This window comes from Oncorhynchus kisutch, linkage group LG1 (genome assembly GCF_002021735.2).
Source record: "Oncorhynchus kisutch isolate 150728-3 linkage group LG1, Okis_V2, whole genome shotgun sequence".
NCBI lineage: Eukaryota > Metazoa > Chordata > Actinopteri > Salmoniformes > Salmonidae > Oncorhynchus > Oncorhynchus kisutch.
Genome location: NC_034174.2, coordinates 20,367,342 through 20,386,317, shown reverse-complemented (window position 1 = coordinate 20,386,317; position 18,976 = coordinate 20,367,342). Strand labels below are relative to the sequence as shown.

The window sequence follows — 18,976 nt, the reverse complement described above, 5'->3', positions numbered from 1 at the left end:
ATTCTGATACATATTATCTTAAAAACTACATGGCCACGTGGCCTTAGGTAAACTACTTGCAGACTCAAGTGCCAACCGGCAAGATTCTATAACAGCAATTCTATAACCCTGCACTACAATGACCACAATTCATGGATAGTCATAAAAACTACAATGTGCTTTTCATGACCAACACATGAAGATGAGTGAACAGATCAGATTTGCCAAGTCCAGAGGAGTCAGATGCTGATAGTAGGGGTGCAGTACTAATGGCTGGCTGGCACAGATATGAAATGACATCGTGACTGCTGTGATGTTTTATTTTGAGAGAGAAAGTAGCATCATGACACAGTATTACAACTGGATTAAGGACAGTGTGTGCAGAACCACTCCCCCACGTGTGACCCTGCTGGGATCACAAACCCCTCTACCACCTGACGTGGGCGGGGTGAGGGCTGAGGAGGTAAGGGGGTGAGGGGGTAGGGGGTAAGGGGGTAAGGGGGTGAGGTCAGGGAGCAGGTGTAAGGGGGGGGGACTCATGCCACCCCCCCCTCCCTCCTGTGGGTAATGTTAATCCACAATGGAGGATTAACACTGGTTTTGGAACACAAGAGCTCAATCTACTGACCTCAAAACATAGAGCTTCAACACTCTCTCTCTCTCCGCCTCTCATACTCACATGCACACACACATTTTTGTATGCACATAACATGCATCTGACGCAGTGAGACTTGCTTTCTTGACAGAAGTGACACTATTGATGAGTGTATTATGAATCCGAACCTACAGCCCAGAGAGAAGGGAAAGACCAGGCAGTGTTTCCATATAACCACTGGCCTCCAGCGGACAATGTTCAATAGTTAACAATTGTATTACAGATGGGCGCTGTGTGCCTGACATTTAGTGGAGCACAGTATTTCTCAACAAGTATAGCTGCTGTGGGGGGAAACTGAAGTCTGGGTCAGGGCCAAAGTTATAGCGTTTTTTAATGCTTCGTCAGTCATTACCTCTCCACCACTGCAATAGGGACCAGGAAGGCCTGCTAAATGTAATTCGACAATATAGCCAAACGTTTTCTTCTGTGCCAGATGCAAGGGAGCGTGGTTTGGTTTCATAGGATCAACAACACATCTTGTGGTCCATTCGAGTGATAAGACCCAGTCAGCCAGTGTGAAGGTGTGGCTGTAAGTGAACACTTGCCCTCTAATGTATTCCTAAATGAACAATGGGGCTGCTGTCTGTATTCTGTATGAATATTGTAATGGTGTAAACATTGACTAGTGGAGTCGGTGAGAGGGAGCCACAGGGGGGTCAGCTGGAAGATGAACTGACACTCAGATTTATAAAAATGAGAACAACTACTGATAAACAGCGCGGACAGTATTAAGCTGCTTCTAATCCTCCTCTGTTGTTGTTCAGGTTCTGCGGCGTTAACACACTGGCAAATAACACTTTACATTACAGATACAACACTACTGTACTTCAAGGGCATTGAAAGTCCTGAGTGCAGGGCTATAAACCCTGAAGGGAAGTTTACAACCACGGCAGCACCCGAAATAGACAGAAAGACGGAGCCAGAGAGTAAAAATAGAAGTGTGCTGTTACCTCCGGGCTAGACGGGGAGGGTGCAGAGGAGAAGTGTGAATGAAAGACGGGGGCAGTCAGTCAGTGTAGCTTCCTCCTGCTCTGAGACACCTACCAATGGTATTCCCGATCCCAACCACGGTGGTCAGTCAGTGTAGCTTCCTCCTGCTCTGAGACACCTACCAATGGTATTCCCGATCCCAACCACGGTGGTCAGTCAGTGTAGCTTCCTCCTCCTCTGAGACACCTACCAATGGTATTCCCGATCCCAACCACGGTGGTCAGTCAGTGTAGCTTCCTCCTACTCTGAGACACCTACCAATGGTATTCCCGATCCCAACCACGGTGGTCAGTCAGTGTAGCTTCCTCCTGCACTGAGACACCTACCAATGGTATTCCCGATCCCAACCACAGTGGTCACAGTGACCAACATTCCTGCTCCTCTTCGTGGATTTGGTCCTGGATGCCAAAAAGGGAGTAATCCCATGTGATGTCACAGCATTCCCAAGCATTCCCACCATACCCCATAACTCCTACTACACTTGAGAACAACTGTTTCAAATTCCATTTACCCCGCCAGGGAAAAGGTGAGAGGGAGACCAGTTAACAGGAAGCTAGAAACAGCAAACACAACCAATGATATGTTAATATACATACCAATGTGTACACCATGGTCTTGTCAGCACATCTCTGTGGAGGTGGTTGCGGGGGAGAGACATGTCATCACCACCTAGCCCAGGTCCTGTCATGTTATTTACAACTGTGGTACCTCTTGACCCTGTCCCTTTGTTTATTCTCACCTTAAGTTTACCTTGCCTCCTTATATTAGCAGACAAATGTAAAGAGCCTGTGTCCTAGAGGCCTTGCTGAGATAATATAGACACTAATGGCTTTTATTCACAACTCACACTTTCTGTAAACATATGCATACAGCATATGCAATGGTTTTACAATAACAATAAACAAAAGCTGACGTTCTATTTGACTACAATGAGTATTTAGTGAGTCATAGTAAGCTACGTATTAAACAGCACAGCTGTAGCCAGGGTTCATGTGCGGTTTAAAACCTCAAAAGGCTGAGCCATTAGCAAGGACCACTCCATAATGGATGAACAATAACATGTCTCTGTAGCTCAGTTGGTATAGTATGGTGGATGCAATGCCAGGATAGTGGGTTCAATTCCAGGGCCCACCCATACCTAAAAGAAACATATGCACGCATGCCTCTTTGTATAAAAGTGTCTGCTAAACAGCATATATTGCTACTAGTGTTATTACATTATGTCAGAGGGGGGATATGAGCCAACAAAGTAGGGTTATGCTCATCTGTCATGCAGGGGAATTCTATACCAAAACATGAGAAGATGGAGAAGAATCGCTGGAGCAATGCCTATCAGTGCATTTGTTCGTAAAAATGATTTGTAATTCTCCATGGGTATTGTCAATCTGCATTTCAACACGGGTAATCTGTGAAACAACACAGATAGGGCTAAATCTGCTGTAAATGGATTTACAAGGAGCCTTACATATAAACAATCACTTATTAGTTGTCATGTTGGAGGCCTGTATTCTCTCAAACAATACTTTTGCATGGTAATTCATTGGCTTTCACTTTAGTAGTGGAGGGCTTTGGTTTATCTTAACTTTCTCCAAAAAAAACAAATCTGGAATAATGCCTTTACACTGAATGTATTACATACAGTGCATTCGGAAAGTATTCAGACCCCTTGACTTCTTACACATTTTGTTACGTTACAGCCTTATTCTAAAATGGATTAAACTGTCTTTTTCCTCATCAATCTACACACAATACCCCAGAATGACAAAGCAAAAAAAAATGATTTTTAGATTTTTTTTAGCAAATTTATAAAAAAATCAAATATCACATTTACATAAGTTTTCAAACCATTTACTCATTACTTTATTGAAGCACCTTTGTCAGCGATTACAGCCTCGAGTTTTCTTGGGTATGAAGCTTGGCACATATGTATTTGGGGAGTTTCTCCCATTCTTCTCTGCAGATCCTCTCAAGCTCTGTCAGGTTGGATGGGGAGCGTCACTGCACAGCTATTTTCAGGTCTCTCCAGCGATGTTCGATCAGGTTCAAGTCCGGGGTCTGGCTAGACCACTCAAGGACATTCAGAGATTTGTCCTGAAACCACTCCTGTGTTGTACTGGCTGTGTGCTTCGGGTCATTGTCCTGTTGGAAAGTGAACCTTCGTCCCAGTCTGAGGTCCTGAACGCTCTGGAGCAGGTTTTGATTAAGGATCTCTGTACTTTGCTCCGTTCATCTTTGCCTCGATCCTGTCTAGTCTCCCAGTCCCTGCCACTGAAAAGCATACCGACAGCATAATGATACCACCACCATGCATCATCGTAGGGATGGTGCGAGGTTTCCTCCAGACATGACACTTGGCATTCAGGCCAAAGTGTTCAATCTAGGTTTCATCAGACCAGAGAATCTTGTTTCTCATGGTCTGAGAGTCCTTTAGGTGCCTTTTGGCTTTCGTCTGGCCACTCTACCATAAAGGCCTGATTGGTGGAGTGCTGAAGAGATGTTTGTCCTTCTGGAAGGTTCTCCCATCACCACAGAGGAACTCAGGAGCTCTGTCAGAGTGACCATCGGGTTCTTGGTCAATTCCCTGTCCAAGACCCTTCTTCCCCGATTGCTCAATTTGGCCAAGGGGCCAGCTCTAAGAAGATTATTGGTGGTTCCAATAAGTGCCAGTTCATATAAGGAAATCAGTTAATTTAATTTAATAAATTAGGCCCTAATCTGTGGATATCACAGGACTGGGAATACAAATATACATCTGTTGGTCACAGATACCTTCTAAAAAAAGTAGGGTCGTGGATAAGAAAACCAGTCTGTCTCCTTCGCATGGAGTTGATCAGGCTGTTGTTTGTGGCCTGTTGTCCCACTCCTCTTCAATGGCTGTGATAAATTGTTGGATATCGGTAGGAACTGGAACACACTCTCGTACATATCGATCCAGAGCAGCCCAAACATTCTCAATGTGTGACACGTCTGGTGAGTATGCAGGCCATGGAAGAACGGGGAAATGTTCAGCTTCCAGGAATTGTATATAGATCCTTGCGACATGCTGAAACATGAGGTGATGGCAGCGGATGAATGGCATGACAATGGGCCTCATAATCTCGTCACGGTATCTCTGTGCATTCAAATTGGCATCAATAAAATGCAATTGTGTTTGTTGTCTGTAGCTTATGCCTGCCCATACCATAACCCCACCGCCACCATGGGGCACTCAATTCACAAGTTAACATCAGCAAACCGCTCGCCCTCACACGATGCCATACACATGGTCTGTGGTTGTGAGGCCGGTCGGACGTACTGTCAAATTACCTAAAACGTTGTTGATACAGAAATTAATATTAAATTCTCTGGCAACAGCTCTGGTGGACATTCCTGCAGTCAGCCTGCCAATTGCATGCTCCCTCATCATTTTAGATATCTGTGGCATTGGGTTGTGTGACAAAACTGAACATTTTAGCATGGCCTTTTATTGTCCCCAGCACAAGGTGAATCTGTTTAGAGTCAAAACAAAGGAGATGATCTTGGACTTCAGGAAACAGCAGAGGGAGCAGCCCCCTATCCACATCGACGGGACAGTAGTGGAGAAGGTGGAAAGTTTTAAGTTCCTCTGCGTACACATCACGGACAAACTGAAATGGTCCACCCACACAGACAGCATCGTGAAGAAGGCGCAGCAGCGCCTCTTCAACCTCAGGAGGCTGAAGAAATGTGGCTTGTCACCAAAGACACTCACAAACGTTTACAGATGCACAATCGAGAGCATCCTGTCGGGCTGTATCACCGCCTGGTACGGCAACTGCTCCACCCACAACCGTAAGGCTCTCCAGAGGGTAGTGAGGTCTGCACAACGCATCACCGGGGGAAAACTACCTGCCCTCCAGGACACCTACACCACCCGATGTCACAGGAAGGCCAAAAAGATCATCAAGGACAACAACCACCTGAGCCACTGCCTGTTCACCCCGCTATCATCCAGAAGGCGAGGTCAGGTGCAGGTGTACAGGTGTACAGGTGCATCAAAGCAGGGACCGAGAGACTGAAAAACAGCTTCTATCTCAAGGCCATCAGACTGTTAAACAGCCATCACTAACTTTGAGTTGCTGCTGCCAACATACTGACTCATCTCTAGCCACTTTAATAAGGAAAAATGTATGTAATAGATGTATCACTAGCCACTTTAAACAATGCCACTTTATATAATGTTTACATACATTACTCATCTCATATGTATATACTGTACTCTATACCATCTACTGCATCTTGCCTATGCCGTTCGGCCATCGTTCATTCATATATCTTTATGTACATATTCGTTTTACACTTGTGTGTAAGGTAGTTGTTGTGAAATTGTTAGATTACTTGTTAGATATTACTGCATGGTCGGAACTAGAAGCACAAGCATTTCGCTACTCTCGCATTAACATCTGCTAACCATGTGTTGCACCCTCGACAACCACTGTGATTATTATTATTATTATTTGACCCTGTTGGTCATCTATGAACATTTGAACATCTTGGCCATGTTCTGTTATAATCTCCACCCGGCACAGCCAGAAGAGGACTGGCCACCCCTCATAGCCTGGTTCCTCTCTAGGTTTCTTCATTTCTAGGGAGTTTTTCCTAGCCACCGTGCTTCTACACCTGCCTTGCTTGCTGTTTTGGGGTTTTAGGCTGGGTTTCTGTTCAGCACTTTGAGATATCAGCTGATTTAAGAATGGCTTTATAAATAAATTTGATTTGATGTGTATGTGACAAATAAAATTTGATTTGATTTGATGATCACGCTGTTTAATCAGCTTGCCACACCTGTCAAGTGGATGGATTATCTTGGCAAAGAAGAAATGCTCAGTAACAGGGATGTAAACAAATGTGTGCACAAGATTTGAGAGAAATAATTGTTTTATGCATATGGAACATTTCTGAGATATTTTATTTCAGCTCATGAACACTTTACATGTTGCATTTATATTTTTGTTCAGTATAATTCACTGTATTCTCCAGTTTTCCAGGTCTGACTTATGGGGGTAGACGGGTGGAGACATTCCCCTCTTGGGGATTGTTGGCGACAGCAGTCTTGTCTGAGCTACCCCCATAGAGTGCAATTGATTATCTATGGCGACTCACTTCTCTTTATGCCTAAATTAGGTTGGCCATTTAAATGAGCTGTGAGGTATTGATTACACAGATTCCTATTAGCTTTCCTAACTGAAGCAGACTTCACAGCTCTGGCTATCAAAGTCCTTCACCCTGGCTGTGATCGTACAGGGCAGGAGACAGTGATAAGCCTGACCGAAGTCTACCATTTCAAGGCTCTTACCTGATGCTTTCACTGGCTACAGATGATGGCTAGACTTGAAATATCCTCACTATTGTGGTTCAAACCATTTAGCTCCAAAACATACTGTTTGTGCAATATGTAAACCTTTCTAACATTCAAGTTTTAGAGTGAATATCTTGAGACATACTAATGCTGAACGTTTTCTTATTTACAAAAGCAGAGCTTCATGCTCCACATTTGGCTGCATATAATTGACACTCAGTCAGTAGGCCAGACCAGACTGCATCATAGAGATGTAGGATCTTAATTCCACCAGTATTGTCATAGCAAAATAATCCTGCAGCAACAGAATTTGAACATGTAGTCCATAATGTTGCTTGATGGGTGGTTAAGCGATTAGCTGGATAAAAGTAGGCTACATGAAAAGTGCAATCATGTTAATATAACCGTGTGTTAGTGCTGGTTTTCTGTGAATTTATGTAAATCACGAAGCTCATCTGCATTTCCTTAAGTGGAGGAAAATTCTCAGCAACAAAAGAGTGATCAAATTAAGAGCCTGCATCTGTAGGTGAAGTTCCCTGGGGAAGCATTTCACTAAAGTAGAAAGAAAAAAACAATTAAGAGGTTCTTGACTTACTCTCCACATAGGTACGACCTGTTTAATGGGGAAGTGAGGGCCTCTTGTGTACGAGGTCACGGTCCTTAGCGCTTCTCGGGAGCAGCAGAGTAAGCAGGTTTTGGCAAGCAACCAACCTCACAATAGTTAAAGACCAGACCATTAAATAACCAAGAAGGGATGTCAGCTTAAAGTTTTTAATTTGGGATACGTTTAATATGATACGGCACCATTATACGGCACTTTCATAATGAGCATATTATACATAAAGGTATATCAATATAACACCGGCAGTCGATGCCGTTTAAGATGAGGGAGGACCATATATTGGATGACTGTAATTCATATTCCATTCACACAGTTCAATGTAACAGCAATAGGTTTAGGCTACTACAAGATATTACAATTTTCCTATAACCATGATGAGGTTGCTACAAACTAGGCTATGTATTCAAGTTAAAAACGTAGGTGCACACATTCAATACCGCCTTGCACACTCTTGCCTGTATTTAACTGATCTAGGGTGTAATCATTAGTCCAACAGTTGCAAACAAGAGTTTCTATTGGACAAATTCAGGTATGTTTATTCCCGTTTCATTCTGCTTGCTTCCATTTAAGAAAGTTTTTTAACAGATACGGCAGAATAAATACACCCCTGATCAAGAGTAAACACAGTTCACTTTCATAGCAGCCGCGTTGTATTCCTTCTTGCATCAATGCGCTCTACTCCTCTCACCTTATCCCTTTGCTTGTGAACTTCAATGCACAACACATCAGCTGTATGTGACCAGACGAAAAACCATACCATAACCTCTACACACAGCCTACATCATTATCGCCATATTAGCTAATGTCATACTCAACATAGCTAATATAACTAATGCATTAGTAAACCACCTAGAATCATGCAGTATCAAATCAAATCAAATCAAATGTATTTATATAGCCCTTCGTACATCAGCTGATATCTCAAAGTGCTGTACAGAAACCCAGCCTAAAACCCCAAACAGCAAGCAATGCAGGTGTAGAAGCACGGTGGCTAGGAAAAACTCCCTAGAAAGGCCAATACCTAGGAAGAAACCTAGAGAGGAACCAGGCTATGTGGGGTGGCCAGTCCTCTTCTGGCTGTGCCGGGTGGAGATTATAACAGAACATGGCCAAGATGTTCAAATGTTCATAAATGACCAGCATGGTCCAATAATAATAAGGAAGAACAGTTGAAACTGGAGAAGCAGCACAGTCAGGTGGAAGTTGAAACTGGAGCACGTTACAACGTTACAGTGTACAGTCAGTAAGCAGTTTAGCACATACACCGGCGGGGCCCGGTGGCAAAAAATTTGTCAAACCAAAATCTTTACTTGACTTGGAAAAGTTTCAGTGTTGTGTTGAATAGTCATAGCCAGCTAGCTAACATAGCATCCCTCTGTTTGAGCAGGGTGTTTGAGTAGGCTAAACTAGCTAGAAGCATTTGCTAGTTAAGTAAGTGAACCCATGACCGAATGGCCAGGCAAGACTCCAACACCATCATTAAGTTTGCAGATGACACAACAGTGGGAGATCACCTGATCACAGACAACAACGAAACAGCCTATAGGGAGAAGGTCAGAGACCTGGCCAGGTGGTATCAGAATAACAACCTATCCCTCAACGTAACCAAGACTAAGGAGATGATTGTGGAGTGGAGCAGGTTGAGAACTTCGAGTTCCTTGGTGTCCACATCAACAACAAACTAGAATGGTCCAAACACACCAAGAAACCTATTCCCCATCAGGAAACTAAAAAGATTTGGCATGGGTCCTGAGATCCTCAAAAGGTTCTACAGCTGCAACACTGGTTGCATCCCTGCCTGGAACGGCAATTGCTCGGCCTCTGACCGCAAGGCACTACAGTGGGTAGTGCGTACGGCCCAGTACATCACTGGGGCTAAGCTTCCTGCCATCCAGGATCTCTACACCACGCAGTGTCAGAGGAAGGCCCTAAAAATTGTCCAAGACCCCAGCCACCCCAGTCATAGACTGTTCTCTCTACTACCTCATGGCAAGCGGTACCGGAGTGCCAAGTCTAGGACAAAAAGGCTTCTCCACAGTTTTTACCCCCAAGCCATAAGACTCCTGAACAGGTATTCAAATGGCTACCCGTACTATTTGCATTGTGTGCCCCCCCCCGCCCCAATCGCTCTTTTATGCTGCTGCTACTCTCTGTTTACCATATATGCATAGTCACTTTAACTATACATTCATGTACATACTACCTCAATTGTGCCGACCAACCAGTGCTCCCGCACCTTGGCTAACCAGGCTATCTGCATTGTTTCCCGCCACCCACCACCCACCAACCCCTCTTTTACGCTACTGCTACTCTCTGTTCATCATATATGCATAGTCACTTTAACCATATCTACATGTACATACTATCTCAATCAGTCTGACTAACCGGTGTCTGTATGTAGCTTCGCTACTTTTATAGCCTCGCTACCGTATATAGCCTGTCTTTTTACTGTTGTTTTATTTCTTTACTTACCTATTGTTCACCTAATACCTTTTTTGCACTATTGGTTAGAGCCTGTAAGTAAGCATTTCACTGCAAGGTCTACACCTGTTGTACTCAGCGCAAGTGACAAATACACTTTGATTTGTTTTGAAACTGATAGTGAAACAAATTATGAAATCTCTCTCTCTCTCTTGCTTCTCCTTCATTTTGGAAGAAATTAATTTGTTCAAAACTATTCAACTATTGTCTTTCTCTTTGAGTCAACTACTCACCACATTTTATGCACTGTAGTGTTGGCTAGATGTAGCTTATGCTTTCAGTACTAGATTCATTCTCTGATCCTTTGAATAGGTGGGCAACATATCAGTTCATGCTGCAAGAGCTCTGATAGATTGGAGGATGTCCTCCGGAAGTTGTCATAATTACTGTGTAAGTCTATGAAAGGGTGTGAGAACCATGAGCCGCCTAGGCTTTGTATTGAATTCAACGTACCCAGAAGAGGACGAAAGCTATCTGTTCTCCGGCTAGACCGTTGTGCTACGATACAGACTGCTGCTGAGGCTACTGTTGACCTTCATTGCAAAAAAGTGTGTTTTAATCAATTATTTGGTGATGTGAATATATTTTGTATAGTTTAATCTAAAAAGGATAACTTTTTAAATGTTTTACAATTTTTTTATGAAATTCACTCAGGAGGTTGGTCCTCCCCTTCCTCCTCTGAGGAGCCTCCACTGCAATATAAATGTTATGCTGTGTCAAAGCCCATAGCCCATAGCACCCTTTGATGCCCAAAACATTAAAGGGTGCCATAAAGAGACATCTCAAACTTTTTGCTAAAAATCTAGTTAGTAAGTACGATCTATAAAAATAACCTACATCGCCAGTCAATAGTAAAATGCATCCCTGAAACTGTAGTGAATAATTAAAACACTATAATGCAAGGTAGAAAGTGCAGCTGCTTTGTCAATGTGGGGTTTACAAGGTACTAGAAAAGCAATTAAGTGGGTGAATCACAATATTGAAGGTGGAAAAGGCTCTCTCCAGAGCTTAGGAGAAGAGCAGAGTCAGTAGACTGTGAAATGCATCATGACTGGGTAGCAAAACAAACAGGTAAGCAAGAGAGCCAGGTTCTCCTCTGTGTCTGCTCATCAGCAAACAATACTGCTGGATTTGCCAAAAAAGTATTGCAGCTAATATAAAGAGCAGGCCACAATTTCAAACGACACACTTCCATTCTAAGAAAAACAATCAACCGAAAAACGAAAAGAAAAAAAAACTTTGTTGATGCAGTTGAGTAAAAGCAATATATTTGAAGATATTCAACTAGAGAACTGGGTATATTGATATTTGGGGGGAAAATAATGAAAGAAATGCTGAGCTCTGGATACGTGTTCAGTGATGTGTTTAATCTGACTTGATTAAAGAGGGAAAGAACCTTTGATATTGAACTGTGCCAGCCCAGGAGTCCTGGGAAATGGAAGCCAAAGCAAACAGGGGCACTGCTCAGTCCCTTAGCGCTGCTACGGCTGCTAATCGCCGGCTAGATTGGAGAGAGGGACAGACCTTAGGGACAAACAGCGCTCTGCTTGGTTGAACCAGGCAATTTGATCTCAGTAATACCCGCTACACGCTCCCTGCAAACCCCACAACCCCCAAGCCCTACCCCACCTCATCTACATGGCCACTGAAGTGCATGAATAAAAGCCCTGAGATGTGTCATTCTGTAGAGGGACCCTGATCTGATAATGACCATGATAGTGTTATCATTACATGCTAAAACGCTGCAGGCAAAGTTTTTTTAATGCATCACTTTCACCTTTAGATTGTTCCTTCTCCATTACAAAAACATCAGATAATCTAATCTTGTTGATTCAAGGACACCTTATAACTACCATTCTGTATCAGAGGGAAATTTGTTCTAAAAAATACACGGTTGTCTTTGTTAACCTCAATTGAAAGCTTTTTTTCTCCTTTGTTTGTGTTTTTAATTATTCGTTCAATATAGTAAAGTGGAAGCAGTTGCTGAGAATGACCCTGCCAGAATATTTAAGAGAGGAAGCAAATTAGAATCTCATGATTTGTTAGTGGTCACTATGACGGATCTCCGGTGCAACATGACTCATGACTATGCTGTAGGTTCTTCCTATGGAATCTAGAGCACTTATCAAGGCCAGAATCATCCCATTTATCTGATTATCATATCATCAGTCACACAAAGGGTGCACACACAGTGCAGAGCAGTAGAAAACAGAAAATGCTGTGATTCTTTTAATGACGCCACACAACGGGAGGAAGCTATTAGAGGAGAGAGCTACATAAATTCAAGACTCCAGATAGAAACCACTAGGGGGTGGACCAGAGATGTTTGCCTCTTACCTTTGAAGGAGATGAAGACGCGGGGTGAAGCATGAGGGTCGTTGATGTTGTGATTGCACAGAGCCCCAACAACCAGGGCCAGGAGCATGTGGACCGTCCACAGACCTGCCAACAGCATGGTGAACCAACCTCCAGGTAAAGAACAATCACAGAACACTGGAGGAAAGAAGAGGTCAACAATTAAACATTTAAAAACATTAGCTGCTAAACGTATTACACAGTGGTATTTACGATGATAGCTTCCTTGTGAGAGATGTGAACATCTGATGTTCCATCACTGATGTTTAGGGATTACACCCAGACCATTGGACCTTTGAAAAGTAGAGAGTCCAATTCCATTTGGCCAGAGTCATATTTGACCTTGATGTATGCGAGACAAAATGATGGAAAAATCAAGCTGTCTCCTCCATTGTTCCCTGCCTCTTGTGCAAGAATATGCTGTTATCTTCTAGTCCCACCAAACACATTCCTCTTTCAAGATCACAAACCCTGTGCACTACTCTGTAATTATGTAGTCACCTAATGTAAGGTTATACCTTGTCTTCACACAATCCAGAGCGATTTTTTTTGTCACTGGTGTAATCTCACATCTACAAAATAGAATACAGTATTGAAGATAAAATCAACCAGAGTCTTACCAGAACCACTGGGATTGTTGATTGAAACTGTAATAACATTAACATGATCAAATGTAGCAATGGAGCCATACCTAAAAGGAATGGGCAATACACTCAAGTTATAAAGGGTAAGCAGAATACTGCATGCTTTATTAATGATCCAATGCAGCCATTTTTATCTCAATATCAAATCATTTCTGGGTAACAATTCTGTACCTTACTGTGATTGTTTTCAATTAAATGGTAAAGAATAATCAAAAATAGCTTCTTAGCAAAAAGCTATTTTTCAAGCAAGAATTTTGCTAGAATGTCTGGGCGTGGCCTGAGTGAGGGGTCTAATTGGATGAGCCTAATGGGAGGGATATGTAACCTGAAACCTGGCTGTTATTTGTAGAGAGGAGGGCAAACTCTCTTTGTTATTGGCCTATTAACTTATACCACCTGGTGATTTCACCAGGTGGTCCAAAAAAAAAGTTTTAAATTGCAAACAAGCTGAAATGTTTGGTGGTCTTTTCAAACAACTCTTACACTAAAAGGGAATTATGCTCTTTTTCACAAATTCACAGTATTATTCCAAGCCTCATAGAGTGGAAATATATATAAAACGCAGGAAAATCAAGTTTCGACTGCACTGCCCCTTTAAGGGTAGTACGGTGTTGCCTAGACTTGATACAACAAACAAAAAAACTGCCAAACTCAAATCTAGGGTAAGTATTATTATTAGTCTTATTTCGTGGCTTTAACAGTGTAGGGCAGATGCCACTGTGGTTAATAAACCACAGATCCATGGATGTTCAGGCTTGGCCAACAGGCTCATGCCATCTACTAGATACAGTGCCCTGCTCTTATGGACACTGTCAACCTTCACATTATCCTGATTCCCACAGTCAAGGAGCTATAGCGCTATTACTTCAGCTGTAACAGGCAGTTTCTGTGTCCCATAGCCCAGGGTGCTACGACATCACATGCACCTTGGATTAGGTGAATACACATCATCAATGTACAACGTTTACATTTTGATGGCTATACAACCACTCTGCATGCGATTGCAAGTGAGCACAGTGTAAAGGGCACTTCAACCACATACACAACATGCAGACTGCTGGAGAGCTGGGGCCAGAGCCTACAGCTCAAAAGAGATCATTTAACCAAACGGCTTGGTTAGGGTGGATTTATGAGTATAACCAGCTGTTCAAACCTCAGCTATTTGTGGACAATTTGTTAACTGGGCAGCTGTTTATTCTGAGTCATGGTCCAATTCCTTCACACAAGCAAATTAAATTAAACAATGAACTATTTACAAATAACATTTAAACAGACACAGACACACACCAACACACGCAGGCGCATACACACACACACACACACACAGTTACACACAGACGTGCATGATTTTCCATTTGTACAACATCCTAGGAATTCTAATTTGATTAAATGATCTAACAGGTCCAGATCCAATGTCTTCCTCTTTATGTTCTTGAAGTGCAACAAGTGTAATAGCAGTGTAATAGCGTGGGCCTACACTTGAAAACATAAACATAAATTCCTTAGAGCTAAATATAGGAATGACGCTCAGTAGCCTTGGCATGGTTCTCATCAAAGGATCGAAAATGTATAATAAACATGACACCTAATTAAGGCATCTCATCCCCCACCCACCCCATCGGTTCATTGGCATGTCATCACTTTTACATTAGATAAGCATTTTTGTTCAAATGTCGACAAACTAGCCTATAATAATACATCATTTTGGACGGTTCCTCGTTAATGCATTTTATCAGAGGTGTTGCCTAATTATCTGTTCTTAGTACTTGCATGTGTTTTTGACAGCAAACATTACTTATTGCTGTGTCGTGAATCAAGACAATTGCCACGTTGAGCATGATTTACTGGCCGAAAGACGGTAAAGACCACTATTAAAACTCGCTTTTAGCCACTCGCCCTCTCTCTGCTTGGTCCAGCGGCAGCCGCGCTTGAAAATTCAGCGCGCTATTAGGCTCATATTCTAAGAGTAGGATTTCATACTTTCTGCATTCTTTCGGGCGTGGGTATGCTACATTGCTTTCTTAGAGAGACGTGTGCGCTTCTAATGATTTGTGCACTTTTACCAGAGACAAAATAACCTTTGTGGATGACTAAATCCCGTACGTATGTTTATTCTAAAAAGAAAACACCTAGGCTATTGCAGAATCAATGCTATTTTGAAAACTGGAGACACTCATTATCAATACTACCTGTGTTGAGTTGTGCGACATGAAGCTACTAATTTGTCAAATAGATCTGCAGCTGGTAACGTCAGTTGTTCCAGCACATGAGTGAACAGAAAAAAAAGAAAACTAATTTAAAGCATGGCACGGCTCCCAAGTGGCGCAGTGGTCTAAGGCACAGCATCTCAGTGCAAAAGGCGTCACTACAGTCCCTGGTTCGATTCCAGGGTGTATCACATCCGGCCGTGTTTGGGAGTCCCATGGGGCTGAGCACATTTAGCCCAGGGTAGGCCTTCATTGTAAATAAGACTGACATGCCTAGTTAAATAAAGGTTCAATTTAAAAAATGGTCAAACTGACATGACATGTCATACACGTTTATAACAAAGTCGAAGTGTCCAGCATTGGCTGTCACACTTAAATTCGAATGTACATTATAAAAGCCTAATTTAACAAACTGCATTAAGCTGTTTTTCATAAAGGCTAACCTAATTAAAAAAAATGTAACAGTTGTATTATGCCAGTACAGAACTTATTAGACCCATTTTGTCACAGCTCTTTTGGAGAAACAACATGTCAAATGTAACCCACCAGTAAATAATGTCAGTGCTGTGTGCACATTGTAGGCTGTTTGAATGCAAAGCATTACCCTTACAAAAATAAAAGTGCAGTAACTGCAGTCGACTATGGTATTTTGGACGCAGTTGAACTGCAGTTATATTGCACTCTAACTATAGTTACACTGCAGTTATAACTGTAGTACACTAAACATGTTTTATTTTTGGACGCAGTATGTGCAGCATACTGCAGTAATGATTCACTGTACTACAGTTATAATGCACTCAGACTGCAATCTTTATTCGTAAGGGTAACGTTATGAATAATTACCTGATTGTCACTTTACTCTCCACAAATAACTTTGAGTCCAAGTCCAACCTTACAAGTCATCGAAAAAATCAACAGAATTTCACGAAATCGTTCGCCTCTCGTCTCTCGTCTCCAAGTTTAAAATGTATAAGATCCGGGTGCCGTTGCAGGTCAGTCTTTAGAGATACACCTGAGCCCGGTGTGTATATTGCTGCCCAGTACAATGCTCATGAGGAGCAGCTGAAAACGTCTCTCCAAATCAATTTTGTGAAAGTTTAATGACAAGTTGTGATAAGTCCAATGTGACAGATCCCGGAAAACAGACAATTTAAGTATTCCTCTTTGTCTGAAATTCGTCTATACACGCAGAAAGTGTTCCTGGTAAAAGTGTATTCGCTTCTGACTGCTAGGGAAACGCGTTGGCAGGTGGATGCAATGCCTACACTTGCGTTAAACACACCCACCGGGAGGGAAGTACCTTAGCTGCCGCCGCCCATTCCTCCCGCCTCTAGATAATCAGAATGATAGAACAGACCGGACTATTGTGGTGATTCATTGGTCAACAGTATCAGTATCCCTCAAACCAGATTGACTCCACATTTATGAAAAACACACACATTTAACGCTTTGCGCTTTGATAATTTGTTCCCACATTCGGAAAGTATTCAGACCCCTTGACTTTTTTACACAGTTCGTTATGTAACAGCCTTATTCTATAATGGATTGAATCGTTTTTCCCTCTCATCAATCTACACACAATGCCATTAATGAAAACAGGTTTTTAGACATTTTTGAAAACGTTTAGAAAATTATATACTAAAATATCACATTTACATAAGTATTCAGACCACTTACTCAGTACTTAGTTTAAGCACCTTTTGCAGCGATTACAGCTGTCATTGTAAATAATTTGTTCTTAATTAATTGACTTGCCTAGTTAAATAAAGTTTAAATATATATATATATTTTTTAAATAGTCTTTTAGGCTATGACACTACAAGCTTTGCACACCTGTATTTGGGGAGTTTCTCCCATTCTTCTCTGCAGATCCTCTCAAGCTCTGTCAGATGGATGGGGAGTGTTGCTGCACAACTATTTTCAGTTCTCGACAGAGATGTTTGATCCGGTACAAGTCCGGGCTCTGGCTGGACCACTCAAGGACATTCAGAGACTTGTCTAAAGCCACTCCTGCGTTGTCTTGGCTGTGTGCTTAGGGTCATTGTCCTGTTGGAAGGTGAACCTTCATGGTCTGAGAGTCCTTTAGGTGACTTTTGGCAAACTCCAAGAAGGCTGTCATGTACCTTTTACTGAGGAGTGGCTACCGTCTGGCAACTCTAGCATAAAGATCTGATTGGTGGAGTGCTGCAGAGATGGTTGTCCCTCTGGAAGGTTCTCCCATTGCCACAGAGGAACTCTGAAGCTCTATCGGTCTATCGGGTTCTTGTCTATCGGGTTCTTGGTCACCTCCCTGACCATGGCCCTTCTCCTCTGATTTCTCAGTTTGGCCGAGCGGCCAGCTCTAGGAAGAGTCTTGGTGGTTCCAAACTTCTGCCATTTAAGAATGATGGAAGCCATTGTGTTCTTGAGGACCTTCAATGCTGCAGACATTTTTTGGTACCCTTCCCCAGATCTATGCCTCCTTCAATCTCATGGCTTCGTTTTTGCTCTGACATGCACTGTCGCTGTGGGACCTTATATGGACAGGTGTGTGCCTTTCCAAATCATGTCCAACCAATTGAATTTACCACAGGTGGACTCCAATCAAGTTGTAGAAACATCTCAAGGATGATCAAAGGAAACTGGATGCACCTGAGCTCAATTGCAAGTCTCATAGCAAAGGGTCTGAATTTACTCTCCACAAATAACTTTGAGTCCAAGTCCAACCTTACAAGTCATCGAAAAAACCAACAGAATTTCACGAAATCGTTCGCCTCTCGTCTCTCGTCTCCAAGTTTAAAATGTACAAGATCCGGGTGCCGTTGCAGGTCAGTCTTTAGAGATACACCTGAGCCCGGTGTGTATATTGCTGCCCAGTACAATGCTCATGAGGAGCAGCTGAAAACGTCTCTCCAAATCAATTTTGTGAAAGTTTAATGACAAGTTGTGATAAGTCCAATGTGACAGATCTCGGAAAACAGACAATATTAAGTATTCCTCTTTGTCTGAAATTCGTCTATACACGCAGAAAGTGTTCCTGGTAAAAGTGTATTCGCTTCTGACTGCTAGGGAAACGCGTTGGCAGGTGGATGCAATGCCTACACTTGCGTTAAACACACCCACCGGGAGGGAAGTACCTTAGCTGCCACCGCCCATTCCTCCCGCCTCTAGATAATCAGAATGATAGAACAGACCGGACTATTGTGGTGATTCATTGGTCAACAGTATCAGTATCCCTCAAACCAGATTGACTCCACATTTATGAAAAACACACACATTTAACGTATGTATGTAAGGTATTTCAGTTTTTAATTTTTAATAAATAAGCAAAATTTTCAAAAAACCATTTTTTTCTTGTCATTATGGGGTATTGTGTGTAGATTAATGAATAATATTTTATCCATTTTAGAATAAGGCGTAACAAACGTAACAAAATGTGGAAAAAGGGAAGGGGTCTGAATATTTATACCGAATGCACTGTATATCATATGACCTTATGTTATCCTACATAAGCGGCTAGTCAGCTACTGTAATTACAGTGTTGTAGCCTACACATTGTATGGGCCTAGGTGTAGACCTTACCTGGTAGACCTTACCTGCCCACAGGGCTGACTGCCTAGTCCTTAGGATAACGATATGATAAGAAAATATCATATAATTTATTTTTATTTTTTTATTTTCGCCTAAAATGACACACCCAAATCTAACTACCTGTAGCTCAGGACCAGAAGCAAGGATTTGCATATT

The 18,976-nt window shown here is 42.3% G+C and overlaps 1 protein-coding gene across 4 annotated transcripts in view; it reads right to left on the bottom strand.

Annotated features, from left to right (window-relative positions):
- Window positions 1-16,502, bottom strand: part of LOC109897985 (semaphorin-3F) — a 144,532-nt gene extending 128,030 nt beyond the window's left edge. For all 4 annotated transcript variants that reach the window (XM_020492695.2, XM_020492705.2, XM_020492713.2 and 1 more), the window contains exons 1-2: window positions 16,094-16,502; window positions 12,382-12,537 (exon numbers count right to left, since the gene is read on the bottom strand). In XM_020492695.2, the coding sequence (XP_020348284.1) occupies window positions 12,382-12,499 (118 nt within the window). In that variant the 5' untranslated portion in view covers window positions 12,500-12,537; window positions 16,094-16,502. The remainder of the gene's footprint in view (window positions 1-12,381; window positions 12,538-16,093) is intronic.
- Between the last annotated feature and the right edge of the window lie 2,474 nt (window positions 16,503-18,976).